General features: G+C 41.2%; 1 protein-coding gene across 6 annotated transcripts in view; it reads left to right on the top strand.

The window, feature by feature from the left end:
- SMG7 (SMG7, nonsense mediated mRNA decay factor) overlaps positions 1–23,218 on the top strand; it is a 58,608-nt gene that overhangs the window by 9,874 nt on the left and 25,516 nt on the right. For all 6 annotated transcript variants that reach the window (XM_018575245.1, XM_018575251.1, XM_018575238.1 and 3 more), the window contains exons 2-9: positions 6,046–6,077; positions 9,677–9,794; positions 16,072–16,204; positions 16,287–16,458; positions 18,462–18,533; positions 19,233–19,383; positions 19,850–19,985; positions 22,505–22,667. In XM_018575245.1, the coding sequence (XP_018430747.1) occupies positions 6,046–6,077; positions 9,677–9,794; positions 16,072–16,204; positions 16,287–16,458; positions 18,462–18,533; positions 19,233–19,383; positions 19,850–19,985; positions 22,505–22,667 (977 nt within the window). The remainder of the gene's footprint in view (positions 1–6,045; positions 6,078–9,676; positions 9,795–16,071; positions 16,205–16,286; positions 16,459–18,461; positions 18,534–19,232; positions 19,384–19,849; positions 19,986–22,504; positions 22,668–23,218) is intronic.

Raw genomic sequence — 23,218 nt, 5'->3', positions numbered from 1 at the left:
AGATAGCCAACAAGCCAGTAAAACTGGTGACCTAAGATTTTGAGGATTTTTTGTTGTCGCTTAAGCACATATTCCCGGCATCCTTGAGGGCTAGTTCACACAAAGTGCGTTCCAGGAGCAGAGCAGTTACAGACCGGATCAAAACTGCGTCCAATGTATTCCAATGGTATTTTGGGCTCTAGTTCACACCAGAGCGTTCAGTTCCAGAGCATGTAAAAAAAACTGCAGCAAGCCCTATTTTTCCTGCTCTGGAACGCATGCAAACGCACTGAAGGTCCATTCTAGGCTAAAAAAAAACCCGGCCTGGAACGCATCAAAAATGCGGCACAACCCACTGCATGTGCAAAAACTCATGCAGATCTGGTCTGCATTTGGTGTGAACAAGCCCTAAAAGTCACTGCAAGAAAACCATTCTATTAATTGAAATATGTACAATGTCTGCTGACATGCTGCTGCTTAAAGGAGAACTATGAGGTGAGTGCTTTTCATTCACCTCATAGTTCTAGCCGACCTGTGAGAATGAGACTGTTGCAGGTCGGCTCAGTAGATCGGGAGGTGAGCGAACACATACCAGGTTCGCTCGCCTCTCGATCCTGTCACGGCTCTCTGCCGTGACAGGGGGAGGGGCTGGATTCCCCTCTCCCCGCTCCGATCTGCCAGCGCTGACTGGCGGAACGGACGGGGGAGGGGGCAGGTACAGATGGCTCTGCCTCTAGATAGGCAGAGCCAGCTGTCACTCACGCAGCTGGGCGGATCCCGTCATCTAAGTCGGGATCCGCTGCGGCGTCTCAGTATACCGCGGTATACTGAGCTTAGAGTAACGGGAGGACGCTAGTTTGTGTCCTCCCGTTACCCTAAGGAGAACTATGGGGAAAAAAACCCCATAGTTCTCCTTTAACTCCAGCACCTATATACATTCATAGCGTTTTTCTTGCAAAATGAATCTGTACCCTCCGATTTGAGGTTTAGGACTGAACTGTTTAAGCAATGTTTTGAAGTTTGTTTTTTATTAAGATCGCATTTGTTTTCACATTATACCCAGCATAATGTTAAAGTATAAATAAAGCCTCAGTTTTTTTTGCAAATATCTACTGCTCATGCAGACTCCGTGGGACAAGAAGTGCCAGCAAGGACAGAGTAGTCAGCGCTGGAGAGAAGGCTGAAAACGACAGGAGTGTGATTGCAAGTGCAAGTGATTAACTTGCAATCAGTCATAAGTTATATTTTTCTCCTTTATCTTAAGTGCAATGCGTCTCATTTGGAACACTGAGCTACTATTGGCAACCATCACTATGGTCATGTGACTGCAATATCAACAGATTCATATGAGATTTAATGTGTTCTAAAGTTGGGATTGATCTTCATTGAATTTAGCCACACATTTAGAAATTGCCTGTGTAGCTGAAGCCTTAGCCGTGGGTTGTTTTTCTTTTTTTTATTAACAATTTTTATTGAACAGATAAAAGGTAATATACAGGAATGAAAGTAACCGTGTAATAGTATTCAACCAAAAATAGTAATACACAGGAAAGCAACTGTCATGTTCCGAGAGAGACTGTGAAGTGTTCATAAACAAATCTTTAAGCAGAGAAAACACTAAGACCCCGTTCACATTGAGCGATTTATCACGCGGTAATTCCCGCGATATCGCGCTCCAATGCAATCCAATGGGGCAAAGGGTCCTGCTGTCGCGGGTCGTGTGTAGCTACAGCAGGACCCTTTTTGGAGCGGATTTAGCCGCGATTCAAGCTTGCTCAATGCAAGCTTGAACGCGACATCGCGCGGCAAATCTCGCGATGTCGCACAATATGCAAATCGCGCAATTTGCATATCGCGCAGTGGGAACGGGGCCTTAATATGTAGCAGTTCGTATGAAACACAAAATAATTCCTCATTATACAGTATCAGACAATAGCATTGTCAAATGTCACCAAAGATAAATACGGCATGTATATTATTAGCAGTGGGTTTGCCACATCTACAGCTCGCGGCATACTGAGCCTAGGGTAACGGGAGGACGCTAGTTTGTGTCCTCCCGTTACCCTAAGGAGAACTATGGGGAAAAGCCTTAACCCCATAGTTCTCCTTTAAAAAAAATCCTAGAGTGCTTCTTTAAGGCCCTGTTAACACCATGTTGTTTTATTGCAATATGTTATTACATACACATTAGTGTGCAATATTTTACACTAAGGCAGCCACTTTAGGCTGCCACGTAAGAAAAATCAGACCTGCACCCCTTTTTATTTGTAAATTGGCAGGGATTGTGATCTGGGGGGCATTAAACAAAGAATACAGAATCATCCATTCTAATTTTTATCTGTGTAGTTTTGTGGATACTACAACTTGGCTTTAAAATGCCATTATAGCCAACTATTGTATCCTTGGACACCTTTTGGTCCAGTACCTTGAATGTCTATTGCAACCATCTCACCCTATCTTTTGGGTGCTTGTATATTTTTGCTCACAGACTATAGAAAGGTGACCCATTCTTATCTGTGCATTTTACAGGCTAGTTTTACACCAGTCTGTAGCTTTTGTCTAGTGTGCTCAGACACACCTTTCAGGTAGATGATTCCTAGAGCTGCTAGTCATGTTCTCATCTCTTTGTACTTTTAATATGAGCGCCGGCAGTGACAGATCACATTTCTGACATGTTTCTGCACCCTCCACTCTCCACAGTCACTGCAGGCTGGTGCTTTGCACTTGATCGTAATGCAATCTGAACCTGTTTTGAAACTGTGTGCATTCAGCTATGGTAGGTATGTAGCGCAATGTAAATGATTAACAGTTTCTTCCCCAGGTAAGGCAAGGGACTGGCTGGGCTAGTTATGTTTCTATAAGGAAGAAACATGTACATTGGTAAGGTCATTAAACATGCTCTGCATCTATTGTCAAGCTCTGCAAACACAACGTTTTAGTGAGTATAGAAACTCCAGTGAAGGATTACTAACAATTCTCAGTCTGCATTCACACCTGAGCATATACAGGCAATGTTGGAGCATTTTTATTTGGGCATTTGTACACGTTTTCAAGGATATTTAGACATGAGTGTTTTTGTTTTAGCCAATGGAATGCTAAGTACTAGAATGTGGAGATCGCTGTTTAGCCTTGCCTTTTCAGACAATTAGGCATTTCTCAGACACTTCCATTAAAGTTAAATATCAGGGGTCTAAACAGACCCCTGACATTTCCCATTTGAAATAGGAAAATAAACCTAATCTTTTTCTACAGCCTCAGCACTGAATGAATAGAAAGCGCTCCAGTATAGAGCACTTCCTGTTCATTTATAACTGGGGACGCACTACCATGTGTCCCCAGTTGTTTGCAAACATTGGAGTGATAAGCGATTACTCCAGTGTTTGTGCTGCACACAGAGGATCAGTAAATAGTACACATATTTATTGATCCTCCGCTCGGCCTCTCTGAAAGTGACAGGAGCCGCTCGGCCTTCCTGGATTTGACATCCGGCGGCTCTGCAATCTTCTCCCCGCTCGTCTATCCTGATGACGGCACTCCCTCCTCCACCCCCCCTGCTGGCTTCAGTGCTCCATTTCTCCTCAAATTCCTGCTGCCTCTGCCCATACAGGGTAGGGAGAGAAGCAGGGATCCGAGAAGAAGCTGCAGGCTGTGCCGCCCCTCTACTCCCTGCCGACCCAGTGGCCTTGTGGGGAATCCAGCCCTGCCTTCAGCTTGTGTCATAACGGGCTGTGTCGGCCACCTGGCCAGCTTGCACACCCCAAAGGCCGGCCCTGGTCAGCACCAATTCAGAAATTATATGAGGGATTTATAGCCGATTGTTATGCAAATTAAGATAAATTTTGTTAAATGCATTGCATTCAAATGCATTTTTAAGATTTAACTGGGTTTAGTGTTACAATAATTGATCCATGTTGGCCTACAGCTTTGGCCGCCATTATTTTTTTAATCTACAATTTTTTTTTCCTGTTTAATGTAATCTTTAATTGTATTAGTTCTTTGTAAAGTGATTTTGTGGATTGCCATATTAAGGATTCGGGCTGCCATTAATCTTGGCTTTCAGTGGTACAAGTCTCTGGGGTTAAAGTTTTCATTTCTACTGTCTGCCCTGTGCATCCTGTCTCCCTCCTCCCTTCCTCACTAAATAGCTCTGTCTGTCATGCACACACACCACAGATCTGACTCGGTGTCTCTCACAAGGCGCATGTAGATGGGAGGTAGCAATTAAACTGACAGATGAGTTTTGTTGATGCCGGGAGAAACAACTCCCATTTCCTCAACCGCTTGGCACCATGGCATGTCAATGAAGTTCATACACTTGTTGTGGTACAGTCTTCCTTATTATGACCTCATTTATTGAAATGATGGATAATAGAATTTCTTTCTCCTGAAGTCTCGGGTGGTCATATCGAGCCAGACTTTTCCGTTTAGTTGACCTTCAATAAAGCATACTGACACCCTGTATGTTTTTAAATACATTTGTAAGCTCATTTGTTAGAATATACAAAATCAGAATTCGCGTTGCGGAAGCCGAGTGCAAAATGGATTTGATTGGTCGTTTTTAGATTTTTGGCCGTTAGATTTATTTTTATTTTTCCCACTTTGCGATTATTTAATAAGGCTAAAGATGTATGAATCCTATCTTGAATTTATGTCCATGGTACATATGGCTCAGTGACTTTTGGATTTGCTATTGACTCAAAATAGTCATGAAACTTGTTTGCATTAACGATAAGTTTTCATCATTAAAGGCACAATCTGTCCTGATGAAATCGAACCGTTCATTTTAGGTGAAAGGTTGTTTGAAACTTTATCATCTTAGATTACATGTTTTGGATAGCATTAATATAACTATAATCATGTTTATAGATGTTCACCAACATATACGTATGCTTATGTGTGTGTTTTTATAAATCTAATATTGTTTTCTGCATTGTGTATACTGAAATGCTGCTTGTGAACATTTGTGTACAATATTGTGGATGATGGTTTGCTGAATGTAGCCATACTATTAAACCATTTGCTCGTGTACATTGGAAGATCTTTCTGCTATCTGTAAATAAATTAAAAAACCACTCTATTTTTATTTATTTATTTTTGTGTGTATGTTTGACACTCATTATGATGAACTTGTCATTGGGAGCATGTATATTGCCTGACCCTGCTTACTCCATCCTTTTGGTGTTAAAGTGGCATTAGTGAACAGCTTGTTTTTGCAGGATGTCATGTCTGGAGCAAAATGGGAGCACTCGCTAATATATCATGTGGTTATTTTAAAGAAAAACTCAGAATTTAAAGAACTTTTTGCATTGGGGATACCCCTGGCACTGCACGGGTTAAGTGCTTGTTTTGTCTAGGGGGCTCAAATAAAGCAGATATAATCACCTGCTCCTTGGTCCCACTGAGCTGCTAGACCAGTCCCCACATCTTCTCCACAGGCTTTCGCGTTCCAAGGACCACTGCCGTGATTGCGTCTTATGCAGGTCCATTGACCTGCCTGAGGCGTGAGGATGCCAAGGGACATTCTACAGCTGGATCAGAGGATCAGGAGAGTACATCTGCTTTATTTGAGCAGAAATTGGATTTAATTTGCAGATGGCACGTGGGCCAAAATTCCAGGGTCCTCTAAACCCCAATTTCAACCAAAACCTGTAGTTTTTAAAAAAATTTTTATCATACAATTGGAAAGGGTGAGAACTTCCACTGTATTGCTGTCTTCCCATTGGGGAGGTTTTTCCCTTTGTTTCACAGGCATCAACCAGAAGAGGGGAGTTTTCTCCAAATGGGCACAGCATAATAGCTGGTGGAAAAAAATGGGAGCTTCATATGAAAATATGTCCATATTGGAGAGATCTCCCTTTACTTCCTGTCTAGGAGACATGGGTCAGACAAAACAAAAATTGAGGGGAAATCTTTCCATCATTTTGGGATGTCAATATACAGGCGATCCAACAATTTACTAACAAATTGTTATTCTTGCCAACTGATTGTTATAATTGTATTTGCTTACATATTGGACTATTCTGTCTGTCTAGCCTTAACCTGCTGTTCTGTTCTTTTTCATTACAGGCAGGCCGAAGTCCTGAAAGCAGATATGACAGGTAAGCAGACATTATGGTTAACACGGCCCTCTTATGTTGGTTTAGCGTTTCATTTGGTGGTACTGCTAAAATATGTGCATCACCTACTTTTGGTGCAGACAAGGAGATCAGCTATAGATTGAAAAAACGATCAGTAAATTAGGATGCTAAATAGTGGTGGATGTTGTCATCTCATGCCTTCTGTTCTACAAATGAATAGAAAACGTGTATCTTGTGTGTTTAGAAAAAAGTATTGTGTTTTTTTGCCTGGCAAAATTCTATTCAGGGCTGAAAATAAAATGTAAGTGTTTTTCAATATAAATATTAAACAAATGTATATTATTTATTTAATATTTGCTATTTGCACGAGATGAGCAAGAGATACCTCCCACCTAATCACCAGGTTGACTTACTCTTGCTGTGAATAGACCTGAATAGCAGAATGTCAAACGGCTGATTGAGTCACATTAGGGGTACACCCCTTTGTTGTATTTTAGCAGAGGCCACCTATTTAGACTTTCAATCTAATAGTGCTGTGTTATCCTGATCACACCTTTTATGTTTGCACTTGTAGTGTGTTTGTGTGTGTGTGTCTGATATGAAGACAGAACCAGGTACTTGTTCTGTATGTAAATCCACACCTACTATCCACACTGCAGCCGAGAAGGATCCTGAATAGGGATGTTCAGATACCAGTGCTGATACTTGGCATTTCCACGAGAACTAGCAGGGTTGCAGCTGGGATCTAGCTCTGGCGCTCCACCACTGTCCTGAAATCATCAGTCTGTATTGTTTTAGAAAAATTGTCACATGACAATAAACAAAAATGTATCAGTACTTGTATCTGTGAGTACTTGGACAAGTATCAGTACTGGTACTTGAAAAAAATGGTATCGGTGCATCCCTTATATACATTTATAAAAAAAATATATATATACATTAAAACAGGGATGAACAAATCCCAGGAGCTCCGTATGCGCCTTAAAAATGACAACTGCCTACTAACTTTTGACTTTTTTTCTCTAGTCTAGTCTTGGAGCTGGAAAAGTATCTGTACTTGTACCAAGCACGGTACTTGGTATCTAAACATCCGTAATCCTGACCATATTGTCGGGATCCACCCAGCTGCCTAACTGACCGCTGCCTCTGCCTCTCAGCATGTGGGAGGAACAGAAAGTGGAGGGGGAACTGAGTGCTGACCAGCGGTTACATGATTGTTCCGTTCTCAGTGTTGGAGCCAGCATGGGACAGCTGCAGTGCCCCACGCTGGTTTTAAGCAGTGTAGCGTTTTTTGCACTTTTCTTTCTTGTCCATTGAGGGACACAGGACTACCTTACTCTTTAGGTTATGTTGCTGTCTACAGGATACAGGAGGATTGGACACTGGCAAACAAAACATGTTGGTACTACCTCAATAACTTTGATCACTGGGCGCCTTTTAGTCCTCTATTCCCAAGGGTTTTGAAGCAGAAAGGGCAACTGCGCACTGATGTCATCCACTGTGTGCAGTGTAAGCATGCTTGCGCTGAGCTCTCTTTCTAGACATTCAGCATCAAGGTAGCATCTTCCTGCTGCTGCTGTTTCTATTCATGGGTTGTTTAAAAGGCTTTTCACCCATTTTTCCAACTATTTCTCAGGCTTTTGGAAGCACCCCAATGAGCTGTTTGTTGCCCCTACAAGCTTATTAGCCTTGTATCCATTTGGTGCACAATGTGGATCCAGCAGTGTCCCACCTTAACAAGGTGCTTGCTATTCCAGTGTAGGAGTCTGCAAGATCTGAATATGGTTCTCTCTGTGCTTCAAAAACTGCTATTAGCCATTCCTCTCTACTCTCATTTACAAGGTGGTGTTTTTTTGTAGCCATAACCCCTGAATGGTGAGTATCTGAACAGGTGAACCTATCCTACAAGTAACTTTCTGATTTTAACATATAGGGACAAGATGGCATTGAATTGCCTTGCCCAATATGGTTTCTGCCTTTCACCTCAACCAGGACATAGTTCTTCCACCCCTCTGTCTCTCAATCACTGATTATTTCAGGGAGACCGATTCCCTCTTTTCCTGGATGGACCTCATGAGTGTACACCGGCTTCCTGTTAGGCTACTCCTAGGTGGCCCAGATGCAGACCATTATAGAAGGTTATGGTTTCAAGGATCGTGTTCTGCTTTTTCTTGTCTACTAAGTCTGTGAGTGCTTATTGTGCATTAGCATGAGGCAACTGTTTTTTGTTTTTTTTTAGATTTTCAAGGCTGCCACCTGGTGGTCTTTTTACTCATTCTCTTAGTTTCACCAGGTGGACAGTGCAACCTCATCTTATTCCAACTTCGCGAGCAAGTTTGCTGTATTGCCCGGGCCTCAGTTGGACCACTTTTTGCCCATTCCCAAGATTAAAGGAGAACTATGGGGTTAGGGCTTTTCCCCATAGTTCTCCTTAGGGTAACGGGAGGACACAAACTAGCATCCTCCCGTCACCCTAGCTCAGTATACCGCGAGCTACAGCTCGCGGTATACTGAAACGCCGCAGTATACCGCGAGCTACAGCTTGCGGTATACAGAGAGCCGTGACAGGATCGAGAAGTGAGCGAACACCGGTATGTGTTCGCTCACTTCCCGATCTACTGAGCCGACCTGTGACAGTCTCATTGTCACAGGTCGGCTAGAACTATGATGTGAGTGAAAAGCACTCACCTCAATGTTCTCCTTTTAAGGTTTCCCTTAATGGGTGAGAAAGTAAATGAAAGTTTTGTACTTGCTGTAAAATCTTTTTATTGAAGTCCATTGAGGGACAACGGTCCCACTCTTATGTGTTTATGATTATCTGTACTGCTTTGCTGCAAACAGGGCTGCTAATAGTGGGAGAGGCTATGCTGGGGCTGGCTTACAGTTTTTGTTTGCCAGTGTCGGTAGTGGGCTGTAGAACGCAAAAGTTGAAGATTTCCTTTGTCCTTCAGTAGACTCCAAAACAAGATTTTATGATGAGTACATAACTCCTGTATTTTCTCATCTACCATGGGCAGTCTGGAGCATTTGGTAGATTTATTACTGTGTATAATAGTTGGTAGGTTTAATTAGAAGGTTGGGCAGGGAGGCACTGATACAAAAGTTCTCTAACTTATTCAAATTGTGATTAAACAGGTTTGTAAAATTTAAAAACATTTTTTATTAATTTTGTTATTTGGGATTTTCCTTTTGCCTTTTAATTATTTCTCTCTTTACAATCTTACGCATCTGATTTCCTGAACTGAGTGCTTTGTTTGTTTTTTCCTTTTTTGCTCAGTGTAATTAAGCTTTAATGATAACAAACGTGACTTTGGACACAATTATTTTAAATCTCATCACTATTGCAGATCAAAAACTCTGCTATTTGGTTATGCATTATTCAAAACTATTTTAGAGCTCCTTCACTCCCTTCAACAAAGAGAGGAAATGTTTGGGGTTTTTTTTTTTTGTTTTTTTTTGTGACTAAGTGACTAAGATATAAAATCTGTTTGAAGAGAATGGAAAAAAAAGTCTTGCATATAGTTTAAGGTTGAATCTTGGAAATTCCCTTCACTGCTGGACAGTCATTTTATAATGGAAGTACGTCTCTTCCCCATCTCATTGTGATTTTCTTTGGCCAGAGTCCAAGCCTGGTACAGCAGAGGCGTGGACGTCCCGTCAAGCTCTGCAGGACTTGTATCAGAAGATGCTGGTGACAGACCTCGAGTATGCACTGGACAAGAAGGTGGAACAGGACCTGTAAGTACTTTCTCGTGATTTGGGGGCTCTGTACTTCTGTAGTGCTATATTTTTAAAGAAAATTGGTAAAATTTTTCCAGCATGACCACATTAAATTGGTGTACTATGCTTTCAACAGGTAAGTGGGAAAACCTCCACTTGCATGCCAGTGTAGCTTGCTAAAGACTTCCTTATTTGAAGCCACAATAATCTGGTATTTCCAGATTTTCCATTCAGAAGGCTGTTTATTGGATCAAGCAGTACTAAATGCAGCAGCAGGTCTTTAACAGAAAAATATTTTTTAATTTTGGGATGGTGGGTTGGCGAGAGATGCTTATTATGGCACAGTAGTTTATGGTGAAGCCACACACTTAAAGTTAAAATTCCACTTTATTTTTCAGGCACCAAAACTATTAGACACTCCACCCAGCAGCCTTTCTCCAACATGTTTCACCCTTAATTGGTCTTAATCATTTTACCACCTCCTATTTACTTAAAGGTTTAGTCACAATTTTATTACACATAACTTACAAATACAGCCGGCTGATGGTTTATAACAGAAACACACACACTAAAAAATGTATTTAATACATACTAAAACTACTTTATTATTTAAAGAATGAACAAGGGTGGTTGGTGGGGGGGGGAGAGCGAGGAAGAAAACCTCTGGAAAGGGAAGGATATAAAAAAAAATAATGTGATAGCAGTCCTAGACAGGACTGCTGACACTTGTAGTGCCTATAATCATTATGAGAGTCCTGGTGTCCTGTGTCTGATGGCACTACAAGTGTCAGAAGTCCCTTTCTATTAAACATGTCAGTCCTGGATACACACAGCTGCACTCCGGGACTTACCGGAGACGAGGAGGAAGGTGCAAGGTATGAGCAATCATCGGTGTCAGTGGGAGCCAAAGACAACTTCCTCTACAGCCAGTACTTGTACATGGCCCCAGGGTTCTCCCGACCACAGGAACCGGGCCAGCCTGTCCAGGTCCCCGACTTGCTGCAGAGCCTCGTGCTACAGAGCCTCACACACGCAGGCAACGTGCTCCTGGGAGAAGGCCAGGGTTAAGGAAAATAAAAAAAAACTAACCCTTCTGCTTGCCCACAGCAGGGCAAAATGTAAAAAAAGAAAAAAAAACACCTGCCCGGCGACTGGAACAGTATGTCGCGGGTGTCAGGCGAGATGCTATTTGAGCATCACTGAATGACATTCTGCACACTTTGTAAAATAGCTGATAAAATGTACAGCTATGTTTGTAAAAGCCCACATACAACCGTACAGAAATGTCAAATATCTGTCATTTATATTGCTTTGTTGTACAACCTATTACTCTGTGCTGGTTGCCATTGTATGGAAAGGAGGCAGCACCATGACAGCTGGTAACTTTTTTTTTTTCTCTCTATGTGACAGGAAGCCAGCTGTGTTCCTGAATATCTTTCCCCTCCCTGTACCACTTTCATTTCAAATAGCTTTTCTGAAAATCTTCTAATGCTCTTATTTACTGCTAAATATACAGGTGTAAACCTAATTGTCTCTCAGCAACATAGAATAATGTCGTAAAGTAAACCTATAAAGTAACAATTCTGCGCCTTTAGCCCTCATGCACACCTGAGCGACATGGAATATGTGTGCATTCAGCTTGTTTTGTGTAGTGTGTTTTGTGCACACTTTTACACGCATATAGTGTATAGTCGTGCGCTTTTGCGAGCGGATCATGACACATTGATGTGAATGAAGAAACGTGTGTAAAATGCGCATACAAATTTGTGAAAATGCAGCAAATTCAAATTTTTGAGTATTTCCATTGAAGTCTATAGGGCCAAGAATCTGCCAAAGAGAAGGTTATGTACTTTTATCAAGTGATGAGTGTTTTGCTACAAGTGACAAAAACACTTACAACCTCATTTATTTCAATAGTCATGTTCGCATGTTTTTTAGCATTTTTTCAGGCAGAAAAAGCACTAAAACATGTTTTTAGTGTGAATGAGGCTTTATGGTACCTGTGAGTTCCTGTACTAGTCTTCAATTTAATCCCTCTGGAGCCACTTGGTCCTCGACTTTTAACCAAGTGGAAATTGGCCTCTGCCCCCTTACAGAGCTTCCAGTTGATGATCTGACATTTGATGGTTGAATGGCAGGGCACAGGACTTAATCTTGACTTGGATTTTAGTGAAAGCCCCATGTACAGTTAGTGCCTTGGATAAAAGAGGAGCCCCGCAGGGATTAATTGAAAAGCTAACGCAGGTGACTGCCTGCACTAGGCAAAGACAGATTGATTTTAAATAAGAGGCTGACCATTAATATTTGACCAAAGTCCAGAAACAATGGGCCTCACTTACACAGTAAAACCGTTGCATGGACCAACTGTCTAAAGCTACACTCTCATAGGTAATGTAGGAGATTGTGGTGTTCTTTTGTTTTTGTTTGTTTTTTAACCTGTCTGGTCCATGATGCTATTCCCTCTGCCTCACTAGGGGATAGCCACGGAAGTGAGTGGCTTAGCTTGGCCCAAATTGCATGCAGTGTTTGGGTTAACTGTGTGAAGCTGTACCCAACAAATGTCTACTGACCCATTCAGCTTTGGCGTAGTGCACAAGCTTCATTTTGAACTTGGCCTTAGGTTTAGTGTACAGTGGTATTTGAAGATCATTTTCAGACCAGGTTGAGGTCAGTTTGATTGTACACTGTTCTTAAAAAATTTTTAAAAAATCCAAACCCTACGTTCAACATCCATATAAATGGTTACATAGAGATAGCAAAATCAAATCACAAATGCCTGTGTATTTTTGCCCTAAAATCTCTCATAACAGTATCAACGTAACGACAATTGATGGCGCATACCTTTTTTATATTTGATTGTCAGCAAAGAGTTGTATGAGTTGTCTGCTCCCTTCATCCAGTTTTTTTATAATTTTTAGATAGTCCAAAAAAACAACTTACTGATGTTGAGGAATGACTGGGCTGCCAACATGTGCCTTTTCCTGGGGGGTGGGTTGGCTTTCGGTTTGTTATTGCATTCATTAAACATTAGTTGTAATAGAATTGATTAGAAGACCTTGCATTGTCCATCTATGCAGCATCATAGTACACTTCTCCCAGACTCTGGCTGTTTGGAACATACACTTAGACTAATGGGCTGTCATTTTATTGTTGGAGGAAATGGAGAAGATGCCTTTTCTAACTGCAGTTTTTTTAAATTAAGCAAATCGGTAATTACAGCTACATTGGTTGCATTTTCTGTGGCAGATTACAACCCAAAGGAGTTCTCTTGTTCCTAGGTATCATTGATTGAAACAAAGGATTCATAGTATTGGTGTATGGTTTTTAACCCACCTAACACTGTTTTTATCTTTAGACTAATGTGTATGGACTTTGGCCATGCTACAATGTTTTTATCTTTTTATTCTCTTGTTAGATTTCCCTGTTGGTATATCATCATGTTTAATATAAAATATGCTTCACAGTTGTTGAAGAACAAGGATATTAAACTGCGAGGCTGGATTCTTCTGAGTGGCCTACTATCCAGACTGAGGGGGGAATAGAGTGTCCAGAGCTTAAACGAGAACTATGGGGTTAAGTCTTTTTTCCCCATAGTTCTCCTTAGGGTAACGGGAGGGCACAAACTAGCGTCCTCCCATCACCCTAGGCTCAGTATACCGCGAGCTACAGCTTGCGGTATACTGAGACGCCGCAGCTGAAGCGGATCCCGACAATTGTGCCGGGATCCGCCCAGCTGCGTGACTGACAGCTGGCTCTGCCTATTTAAAGAGCCAGCTGTACCAGCCCCCTCCACCGTCCGTTCCGCCAATCAGCGATGACGGATCGGAGGAGGGAATCCAGCCCCTCCCCTGTCACGGTAGAGAGCCGTGACAGGATCGAGAGGTGAGCGAACACCGGTATGTGTTCGCTCACCTCCCGATCTACTGAGCCGACCTGTGACAGTCTCATTGTCACAGGTCGGCTAGAATTATGAGGTGAGTGAAAAGCACTCACCTCATAGTTCTCCTTTAAGGATTGGTAGCTATTTGGACAAATAAAAGTTTTGAACTGCTTAAGAGTAAACTAGAATTAGTACCCAATTAGTATAAATGTTGCTCTTCCCCGCCATTCATTAAACCCACTCATTAGGTTTTAAATGTACATTTCCTTAGGTCAATATTTTATAATTGAACACTTCAAGTTTTGAGGCTTGGTATGGGTCGGGGAATACAGACAGGCACCAATACATTCTTACTTTTGATTGTGCTAGTGGTTTATAAACTTGAAATTCAATATAGGTTTTATTTTGCAGCTGACCTTGTTTGAACAAAATTGTAATCGACATCACGTCCTAAACTTTGTAAAGTACATTTCCTAAAAATGTCCCATGTTATAATCAGTCATAAAATATATACTCTTGCCAGCTGCATTTTGTTGGTTATACTTTGCAAGTCTAATTTGCCAAGATGAGCTGGATTTCCTGGTCTGCTAATGACATTCTATAAATAACCTGCCTTCTCCCCACTCATGGTTATACAGACCTCATTGTGCCTTTTAACTTTAACAAGTTAACTGACAAGTGTCAGACAGAGCAAATGATTGGACATCTGTTTGATGGGATTTAGAATGTTTCCTATCATTTCTTGTCCTGGCTTCACTGTGTTGGGAAATGCATTTCCTCAAAAAGGACACTTGATGTGTTTTTACTACAATCCACTGTATCAAAAACGTACTTATCAAAAAGTACCTAAAGTTACGTACCTACTTACCGAAGGTTGTGCTTTGTTCACTTTTATTGGCTTGACACCTTCTGCTTCTTTATTCCAGGTCACCCCCAGGGTCTTAAAGTCAGGGCAGTCTATTATGTATACTGTATATTGATTTCAGTTGGGAAGTCAACACTTTTTCCCATCCTTCCTGTTCCTTAATAGTGACCAAGTTAATTCCTTTTGGTGGCTAATCCTTAGACACATAAAGGGACAGAGACTGGGAACATAAGAATTCTAAGACACAGAAAGGGAATGGCCAAAGCAGAGATTGTTTCCGAAGCTTATCAGGACTACTTATCTAACGGAGAATCTGTCTCCTGCGTTCAGACCATGGTACTACATGCAGCGTCTACTTATTCTGTGTTAAAGGTATAATGGCTGAGTAACTTTCACAGCAAATGTTAAAGGGTAACTCTAGTGTTATGACTAACTTTTTTTTTTTATATAGATTTTTTTTTTTTTTCTGCCTTGCATAACAAGTCTGGCACAGTGTTAACCTGCCAATTCTGTAGGCTGTAGGCACAGTTGGCATGCACTTTAACACTATATTGCTGTCACCGACGTCAGGCTTATGTTGGTGGCAGTGGGCCCGTTTAAACAGAAAGCCGCCGGAACTCTGTAGAGACGGCTGCCGGCTTTACAATGGAAGCGATTCTGGTGGATCAGTTGCCGCCAGATCGCTTCTATGGGCCGGGAGAGTGTCCGCCCCCAAACGCCCTGCATTTTAGGCTTGAATTTTTCGGCAAACACACAAACTAGCGATGTTCTAGTCAAACTCACGTGCGGCTCGAACATCGAGCCTATCACTAATTACAATACAATTTATTAAATAAAAATTATAAAAGGTGAGAGTCATTTTCGGTTTCAGCCTGACAAATTCTGCTGCAGGAGGTGCGTTGTAGTGCCATTCATTTCAATGGCACACCAAATGCGCCTCCCACCCACAGTGTGATCGCCCGCACTGGAATGCATGTTACCACAATTCTGTGCGTTCCAGTGCAGTGCGATTGCAAAAATTTGTGCATGCAGTTTTATTCTGAAGTAAACTTTGTCTAACGCTGCATTTGTATATATTTTTTTCTTTTAAATTAAGGATGGTATTTATTTAATCTTTTTTATCCAATCAAAAAAATAATCGGCCAACCAATCGATTTAGAAAAATAATCGATATTTGCAGCCCTAAAATGCATGGAAGCCTATAACTTTTAGCTACAGTTTGTAGTCTTGGCATCTGACTACAATGTCAGTGCTGTACAAAATAAGGAAAAGGGAACATGGTGGATTATTCCAACCTCTGCCTTCTGTTGTATAAAAAGCTGCTCCTAAGTGTTTTGTACCCTTTTTGATTTATTTATTTTTTTATTTCTATGAAAGCGTTTTAATTATGTCCTAAGCTGCTAATGTGTTCTGATTTGCTAAGATGTTTAGTGTTACTTTTGTATACCTTATTAATATTTTTTGTGCTATGAAATACCCTACAGAGTATCATTTGTATCTCCCTTTTTTTTTTTTCATTACAAATCCACAACTCTATATTCTGCCCACAGTTGGAATCATGCCTTCAAAAATCAGATCACAACACTTCAAGGGCAGGCCAAAAACCGGGCGAACCCAAACCGTAGCGAGGTGCAGGCCAATCTTTCACTTTTCCTAGAGGCAGCTAGTGGATTTTATACACAGGTAAGCTTTAAATGCTGCATGTAGATGACCCTTTGACCCGTGTACTTGGTATTGATATCTTACACATACTCTTCTCCTAAAGCTTTTGCAGGAGTTATGCACTGTGTTTAATGTGGATTTGCCATGCCGTGTCAAGTCCTCCCAGCTGGGGATCATCAGCAATAAGCAGATGCACTGTGGGACGGTGGTGAAGCCTCAGTCCAGTTCTTGCGCCTATATTTGCCAGCACTGCCTGGTACACCTTGGAGACATTGGTAAGACTGTCGGTTAATTGGCCACGAATGGGGATTTTTTAAAAATTTCTAATTACCATTCAGATCCATCTTTTTCATAATTTCTACAAGTAATATTTATGCAACATTTTAATATTTATATTCAGTTACCTTCCTTGCCTGGAGCCCAATTCTGGGCTTAAAGGTACTGGTTTCAGAGCTGTTCTGTTCTAGCCCTCACTAGTGCAGGCATGTCAAACTCAAATGATATACTTGGGCCGACTACGAGGAAATAAATCTACTAATGTTTACTAAAAGACACATACTTCATTCCAGAAGATAAAAGCATCTTTGCAATTAACATTTTTGTAAAAATTGCAACTGACAACTTTTCTCAGAAAAGGGTCCTTTTTCTTGAAGTATTCAGTTGCATACTTATATCAGGAATCAAAGCTTCTGTCAACTAGTGAACAGCTGGGACCTTGATCATTTAAAATCCTTAAACCAGATCAGAGTCTGGAAGGACCGCAGGCAGCTGTGAAAACCCCAGTTTAACATGCCTGTTCTAGTGCGTAATGAACACGAAACGTGCATACAATTGTAAAGGCAGAATCAGGGTGGCAGCCCTGGTGCCTACACCTAAAAGGAAAACAAATCAGTGCCAGCTCCCATTTCTATGCTCTCATGTTCTCTTTTGAATCCATAAGAGTAGATATATGGGAGTTACAGCAGCTGCTGTTGCTGGCTTGTTTTAAAGGTGACGGCTCAGGGGCAGACATCTTGATCTTGGCTTCACTAAATAGCGCATCAGTGACCTGGACCAAGCATGCCATACATAAGACCCAACAGACTTTACTGGCTGCATGCTTGTTTCAGATGGGTTACTGGTTTAGTTATGAAGCCAGGATCAAAATAGGCTCTGCAGTGATCCGGTTTTGCATATGTGCATTGTAGATCTAATTAAACATTTATTACATCAGTTAGTTGATGACAGCTTCTGTTGTCTCCCATGCCGTTAGGTTTGGGTGTAAATCTTTTTTATAGCCAAATCTGTTAAAATCAAATGACTAAATACACAGTTTAAAATGCATGTATGTGTAGAGTCTGGTCTTCTCTACAGACTACACTGCAGTTAAGCTTTACAGCTTGGTCCAAGACCAACCTGTGAATGGACAGTAATGGAGACGCAGCACATTTATGAGGTCAAGCCTCTGTACTCCCTTCCTAGAAGCATCTCCATAGGTATGCTAAGCAAAGCAATGGAGTCCTGAGAGTGCTTGCCTTCCTTCTCCCAGTTTGGATGCTGCTGTGCAGGAACTACAGTTGCAGATGGACCTTTATTTTATTATTTTGTAAAAGATACATAACTGGGTTAAAGGGTAATTCCACTTTCCTAGGTGAATTTGGAAACATGGAATTACCCCCTCCAATCTGAGTGGGGTGGGGGTCAAGATTGAAGCAATGTTAATTTAGTCGACTCAAATGTTTTATCATAGTTTTGTCATTGCATATTTTCACTGATGAGAGCTAAATTAAGACTGACTAAAATGCATTGCACTTTTCTCTACTGGAGAGTTAGTTGACAAAACTAAAACTAAAAGAATTCAGATGACTAAAATATGCATTTTAGTTTGTCGCATTTAGTCATCTGAATTATTTCAGTTTTAGTTTAGTTTTGTCGACTAACGCTCCAGTAGAGAAAATTGCAATATATTTTCGTCATAGTTTCAGTCCTATTAACTTAGTTTTTATTTAGTTCTCATCAGTGAAAACACGCAGATGACTAAAACTATAATGAAACATTTTAGTCAAACGAAATTAACACTGGATTGGAGAGGGTAATTTAATTTTCCCAAAATCACATGGGAAAGTGGAATTACCCTTTAAATGTGTTTTAGTTTGTCTGCCTTTAGCGTCGTCTTAAAGATCCGGCTACCCAGTGCTTTGGCAGGGCAGCCAAATTTGGTGCTAGCCAGTTTTATATATTGTATCAAATTTTGGCTATTTTTAACTTTTTTTTTATTATTAATATTTTTTATTTCCAGCTCGCTATAGGAACCAGACAAGCCAGGCTGAATCCTATTATAGACATGCTGCTCAACTTGTTCCTTCCAATGGTGAGTGGAGAACCATTATTTGATTTCGGCCCTTTCAATTGTTTCAAAAGAGCTTTTGTAACTGAACTGGGGTTTTTTTTTTTTTGGTTTTTTTATACCACTTGTCAAATGTATAATTGTGCAGTCCTAAACTTGACAGAGCTTGTCAAATAGGGCACCACCTGTCTGCATGTTTTATGGGTTTTAAGATGCTGCACTCAAATGCAGGCTTAAAATGAGGCTGTACAATTGCCACGGTGCACGTATTACTCCTGTCCAGTAACCTGGTAACTTCAGCCATGTTTAGACTTATTTAAATAATATATGAAACCTGAAATAAGTATGACTGCAGAGTCCTTGAGTGGTTTATCAGTAGTTAGGCATAGTGTCCATCCAGATCACAGTATAGACGCACAGGCTTTAATACAATAACAAGTCATGTGACGCGTAATTTTTAGCCACTTGGTGATTTTTAAAAAAATGTTCTACTCCTGAAGCTTTCTGCCTTCATTCCCAGCACCCTATCCTCCCAGTCTTTGCATCTCGGTCAGGGTCAGCCAGTAAATGTTTTGCACGCTGTTTTTGTTCTGGATTTCTCCTGTAGGGGTTTTCCATTTAATTGTGTGAGTGAAAATATCTACCTTATATGGTTTTCAACTTTTTCTTTTTAGACAAACATTTCTGTTGTAACTTGATTTCTTTTCTTTTTTTCTCTTACAGGTCAACCGTATAATCAGCTGGCCATTCTTGCCTCCTCAAAGGGGGATCATCTGACCACTATTTTTTACTACTGCCGCAGCATTGCTGTTAAATTTCCTTTCCCAGCGGCATCCACCAACCTGCAGAAGGCACTTTCCAAAGCTTTGGAGAGGTACAATTAAATGATCTATGGTTACCCTTAAAGTGACATTAAACCTTCAGATTTATTAACATAAACCAATACTGTAATGTGTGCCTTACTGTAATCCATGGTTGTTTCCCTTCTCTTTGCTGCTCATCCTTTTAAATCCTCATGTCTTCTCATGCTAGGGGAGAACTTCACTTTGCAGCTGAGTGCCTCTTCCTGTAGTGCTGGCTCAGGTTGTGAACCTACACACAGACACCATGTATCCATTTCAGAGACAAGGCAGTCTGCTGCAAAACAGAAGTTCTGCCCAGCATGAGAAGAGATACAGATTTAAAAGGAAGAGCAGCAAAGAGAAGGGAAACAACCATGGATTACAGTAAGGCACACATTACAGTATTGTTTTATGTTAAAAAATCTGAGGGTTTAATGTCACTAAGTCTTACTGTTTGCTTTCACTTTGCTGAATTTTGATTCTTTGGTTGTTTTCTAGTCGTGAAGAGGTGAAGAAACGCTGGGCTGTCTCCGATTTTATTAAGGCTTTCATCAAGTTCCATGGGCATGTATATCTAACAAAAAATCTGGACAAAGTGAGCCCTTTGCGAGAGCAGCTGGAAGAGCAGTTCAAGGTGAGTAGCAAGTAAGACTAGGTGGTCACTGGAAGCAATCAAGCACCCATGTTTCCACAGCAACACATGGCTTTGATGAATGCCTAGACTTAGCATGCATGCTAAAACCTGGCATGTTTTCAGTGATTGCGCCAGAAAGAGTCTCTATCTGTTTTAATTAGACTGAAGGCATGTTTGATCACGTACATAGCATTTGTAAATGTAAACGTATGCTGTTGTTTAAGGTTGCTTGTATAGCAACATACAGTGGGTAGCTGGGCCCTGTCATTTCCTTCCATTTAAAATGTTCTGGTGAAGCTTTTTAAAGAAGCGTCCAATCATAGCACCTAGATCAGTGCAAATCAACAGAATTTCTTTTTTTTTTTCCCAAAAAAAAAATCAATGTCTATTGAGCAGATACAATACTTGTTACAAAATAGTGGACGTAGGACACGAGTGATCGTTATGACATTAAACAGAAGAACCATACATCTACAAAGCAAGAAAACAGACAGTCAGCATGGATCTCTTCTGTATGGGGATTTACAGCATAGTAACATTTGCAACAAAGTACACCTCAATAAGCCAAACAGTGTAAAAAAAAAATCCCCAAAAGAAAGAACAGAAAAGTCAGCTAGCAGAGAAAAAAGGTTTTTAAAAAACTAGGCATAACCCAATTGCCCGCTGTCAATTTGCGATCCCAATGGAACCAGTGGATGAGGATCTTTGTGAACTACAGTACATCTATACTCCTAGATGTGTCATACGTTTTTAGAGAGCCAGGGACCCCACACTTTGTATCGGACTGGACAACCTCTGTATGCATAGACCAGTTGTTTGTAAGGTAGTAAATAGTTCAGGTTCTTCTCCCACTGAGACAGATGGGGACAGGTAGCAGACAACCAACGAAGAACAATCATCACTTTACAAGTTTGAAGTAGCAATTTGTGGAGGAGTGTGCGCTTCACAGGAGACAAGTGTAAGTCTTGCGAAATACATAATAATGTCTCCGGAACAGGAGACAGGACAACCCATGTGGTCATGCACAAATTGTGAAATCTGTACTCGATAATTGTTAACCACTGGCCAAGTCCAGATCATATGAAAGAAAGAAGTGTGTAACAAGTGGCATTTAGGGCATGAGGAAGAGGGCTCCGAAGACTTAGCCTTGGGGGGCAAGATAGTCCTGATGAATAATGTAGGTTTTGGATTTGTTGTTCTCTAACACACAGAAGTAAGAATTTCAAAACAATTTTTTCCAATCCTCCTCTAGATCCGGTAGGTCACGCAGCCACACATCATAAGATTTACACACAGAGAGAAATTTAATTTCTATTTTCCTGGAATGTTTAAAAGCCCCAGTTGTAATTTATTGGAGTGAAATGTTTTGAGGTTCAGAATGTTCTAGAAATGCACGCAAATCTCTATAGGCTAGTGAACCAATGTTGTACAGACAGCATTGGTCAGATCTATGCCTTTTAAAGCTTGCTTATAATAACTGTAAACGTTTGTAGACTGCTTATATCACTGCAAGGTAGGCACATGATTATGTCAGTATATACGCACAGGTTAGCATACATGAGTGATTAGCTTGCAGTCTATTTGCATAGAGCAAGCTACTGCCCACTATCTGCTGACGGCGCAGAGTCATGCTGCAGCCGGGAAGGACTCTCCAGAACATTGTGGGGATTGACGCCGGTACCTGATTGACAGCTGCCTCTCCAGAGCAAGTTGTGCCCCCACCCCCTTCCCTGTCTGTCCTTTCAGGGAGCGATGACTGCCTGCAGGGAGGACACCATGAGCACTGTCGCACGCTGGCTCTATACCAAAAGCTGAGCGATCTTGTAACCACTAATTTGCTCATCTTTCCGTATAGAGCCATTGTGAGACAGCTGCAGTGTCCCTTGCTGGCTCTCAGTTTGGGAAGAGCATATTTTGCAGCTGAATACACAGTTAAAATGCATATGTTTATTGTAACTGCTAAAGGATCTACAATTCTGTACAGCCAACAGTCTGTCAGTCAATGTTATGTTGACTCATTCTGCTAGATGTAGACATGCAGTTTAAAATACCAGTGTCAGTCTGGTATTTAACATACAAATGGCAGGGTCTGTAATAATGTATCGAGTGAAGCTCTGACTCCCTTTCATTTTTCACATGCTTTGACACGAAGCAGATGCTTTACTATGTGATTATTTGGTGTGTCCCTACCTTTTCTCCAAGCATTTGGGAGTGTATGGCACACATATGGGATATGTCCCAAGCTCCCCGACTGCTACCCATATTCACAAAGCATAAAACTGTGTAATTATTGCAAAGGTGCACCATGGGTGTTTGAATGTTTACAACTGAAGATCGTGGCACACATCTGTATCATGCCCTTAGTACCCCCACTGCTACGAATGTGCCCAGAGAATTAAACTGAATAGTTATTACAAAGATGCTCTGTGGGGGTTTGCGGAAAATTATGTTCATCATGAAATTGCCGACATTCACATCTCTTTATTAATCCGATTCAGCTGCTTCTGTTTACCTTTCAGAATATGCTCTTCCAGAAGGCCTTTAATGCACAGCAGTTGGTTCACATCACAGTCATAAACCTGTTTCAGCTGCACCACTTGCGGAGTTTTGGCACAGAGGTCGAGCAACAGAGCTTTAGCGCAGAAGAGGAACTTTGCTGGTCTCAGCTTTTGGCTCTCTTCAGTAAGTGTTGGTGTTGACAATGTGAAACTCTGCCATCCTGCACTAAGAAGTCTCAACCTTTAGTGGGTTGCTGGGGCATAGTAAGATATCCAGATTCATTAGTGTTGGATATCTACATTTTAAAGGGTTTTTTTGTGGGTGGCAACCCTTCTGGGATTTTTTTTTTCTTTCAATAATGAGGAAAAGCTATGCAATGGCATTCTATATCAGTGTAGTATAGTTTTAAAAATGGATCTCCAGCCTTAACCTATTTTGTGTGATTTGGATACAGTGGTGAAATCTTGTATCCTCTGTTAGGTGCGTATTGCTTTCTTTGTCCCCATTGCCCCATTGTCAAATCCTCTTTGCTGCCTGTTCCAAATAAAAGTTAAAGCAGAGAAGCTTTCGAATATCTGTCGCCTTCACTTCCATTCCCAATTGCCATGCAGGATGTAAGGGAAAATTACATTTTGCACACTGTGCATGCATGTGGCTCTGAACAAGGACAGTGATCCCTCCTTTGATGCTGGGGGCGAGCGCTCAACGGCTGAGCGCAGCAGGGCAGGCCGTAG

The sequence above is a fragment of the Nanorana parkeri genome, unplaced genomic scaffold, assembly GCF_000935625.1.
Source record: "Nanorana parkeri isolate BGI_ZX_2015 unplaced genomic scaffold, ASM93562v1 scaffold52, whole genome shotgun sequence".
In the NCBI taxonomy this organism is placed as follows: Eukaryota; Metazoa; Chordata; class Amphibia; order Anura; family Dicroglossidae; genus Nanorana; species Nanorana parkeri.
This window is presented reverse-complemented; position numbering and strand designations above follow the sequence as displayed.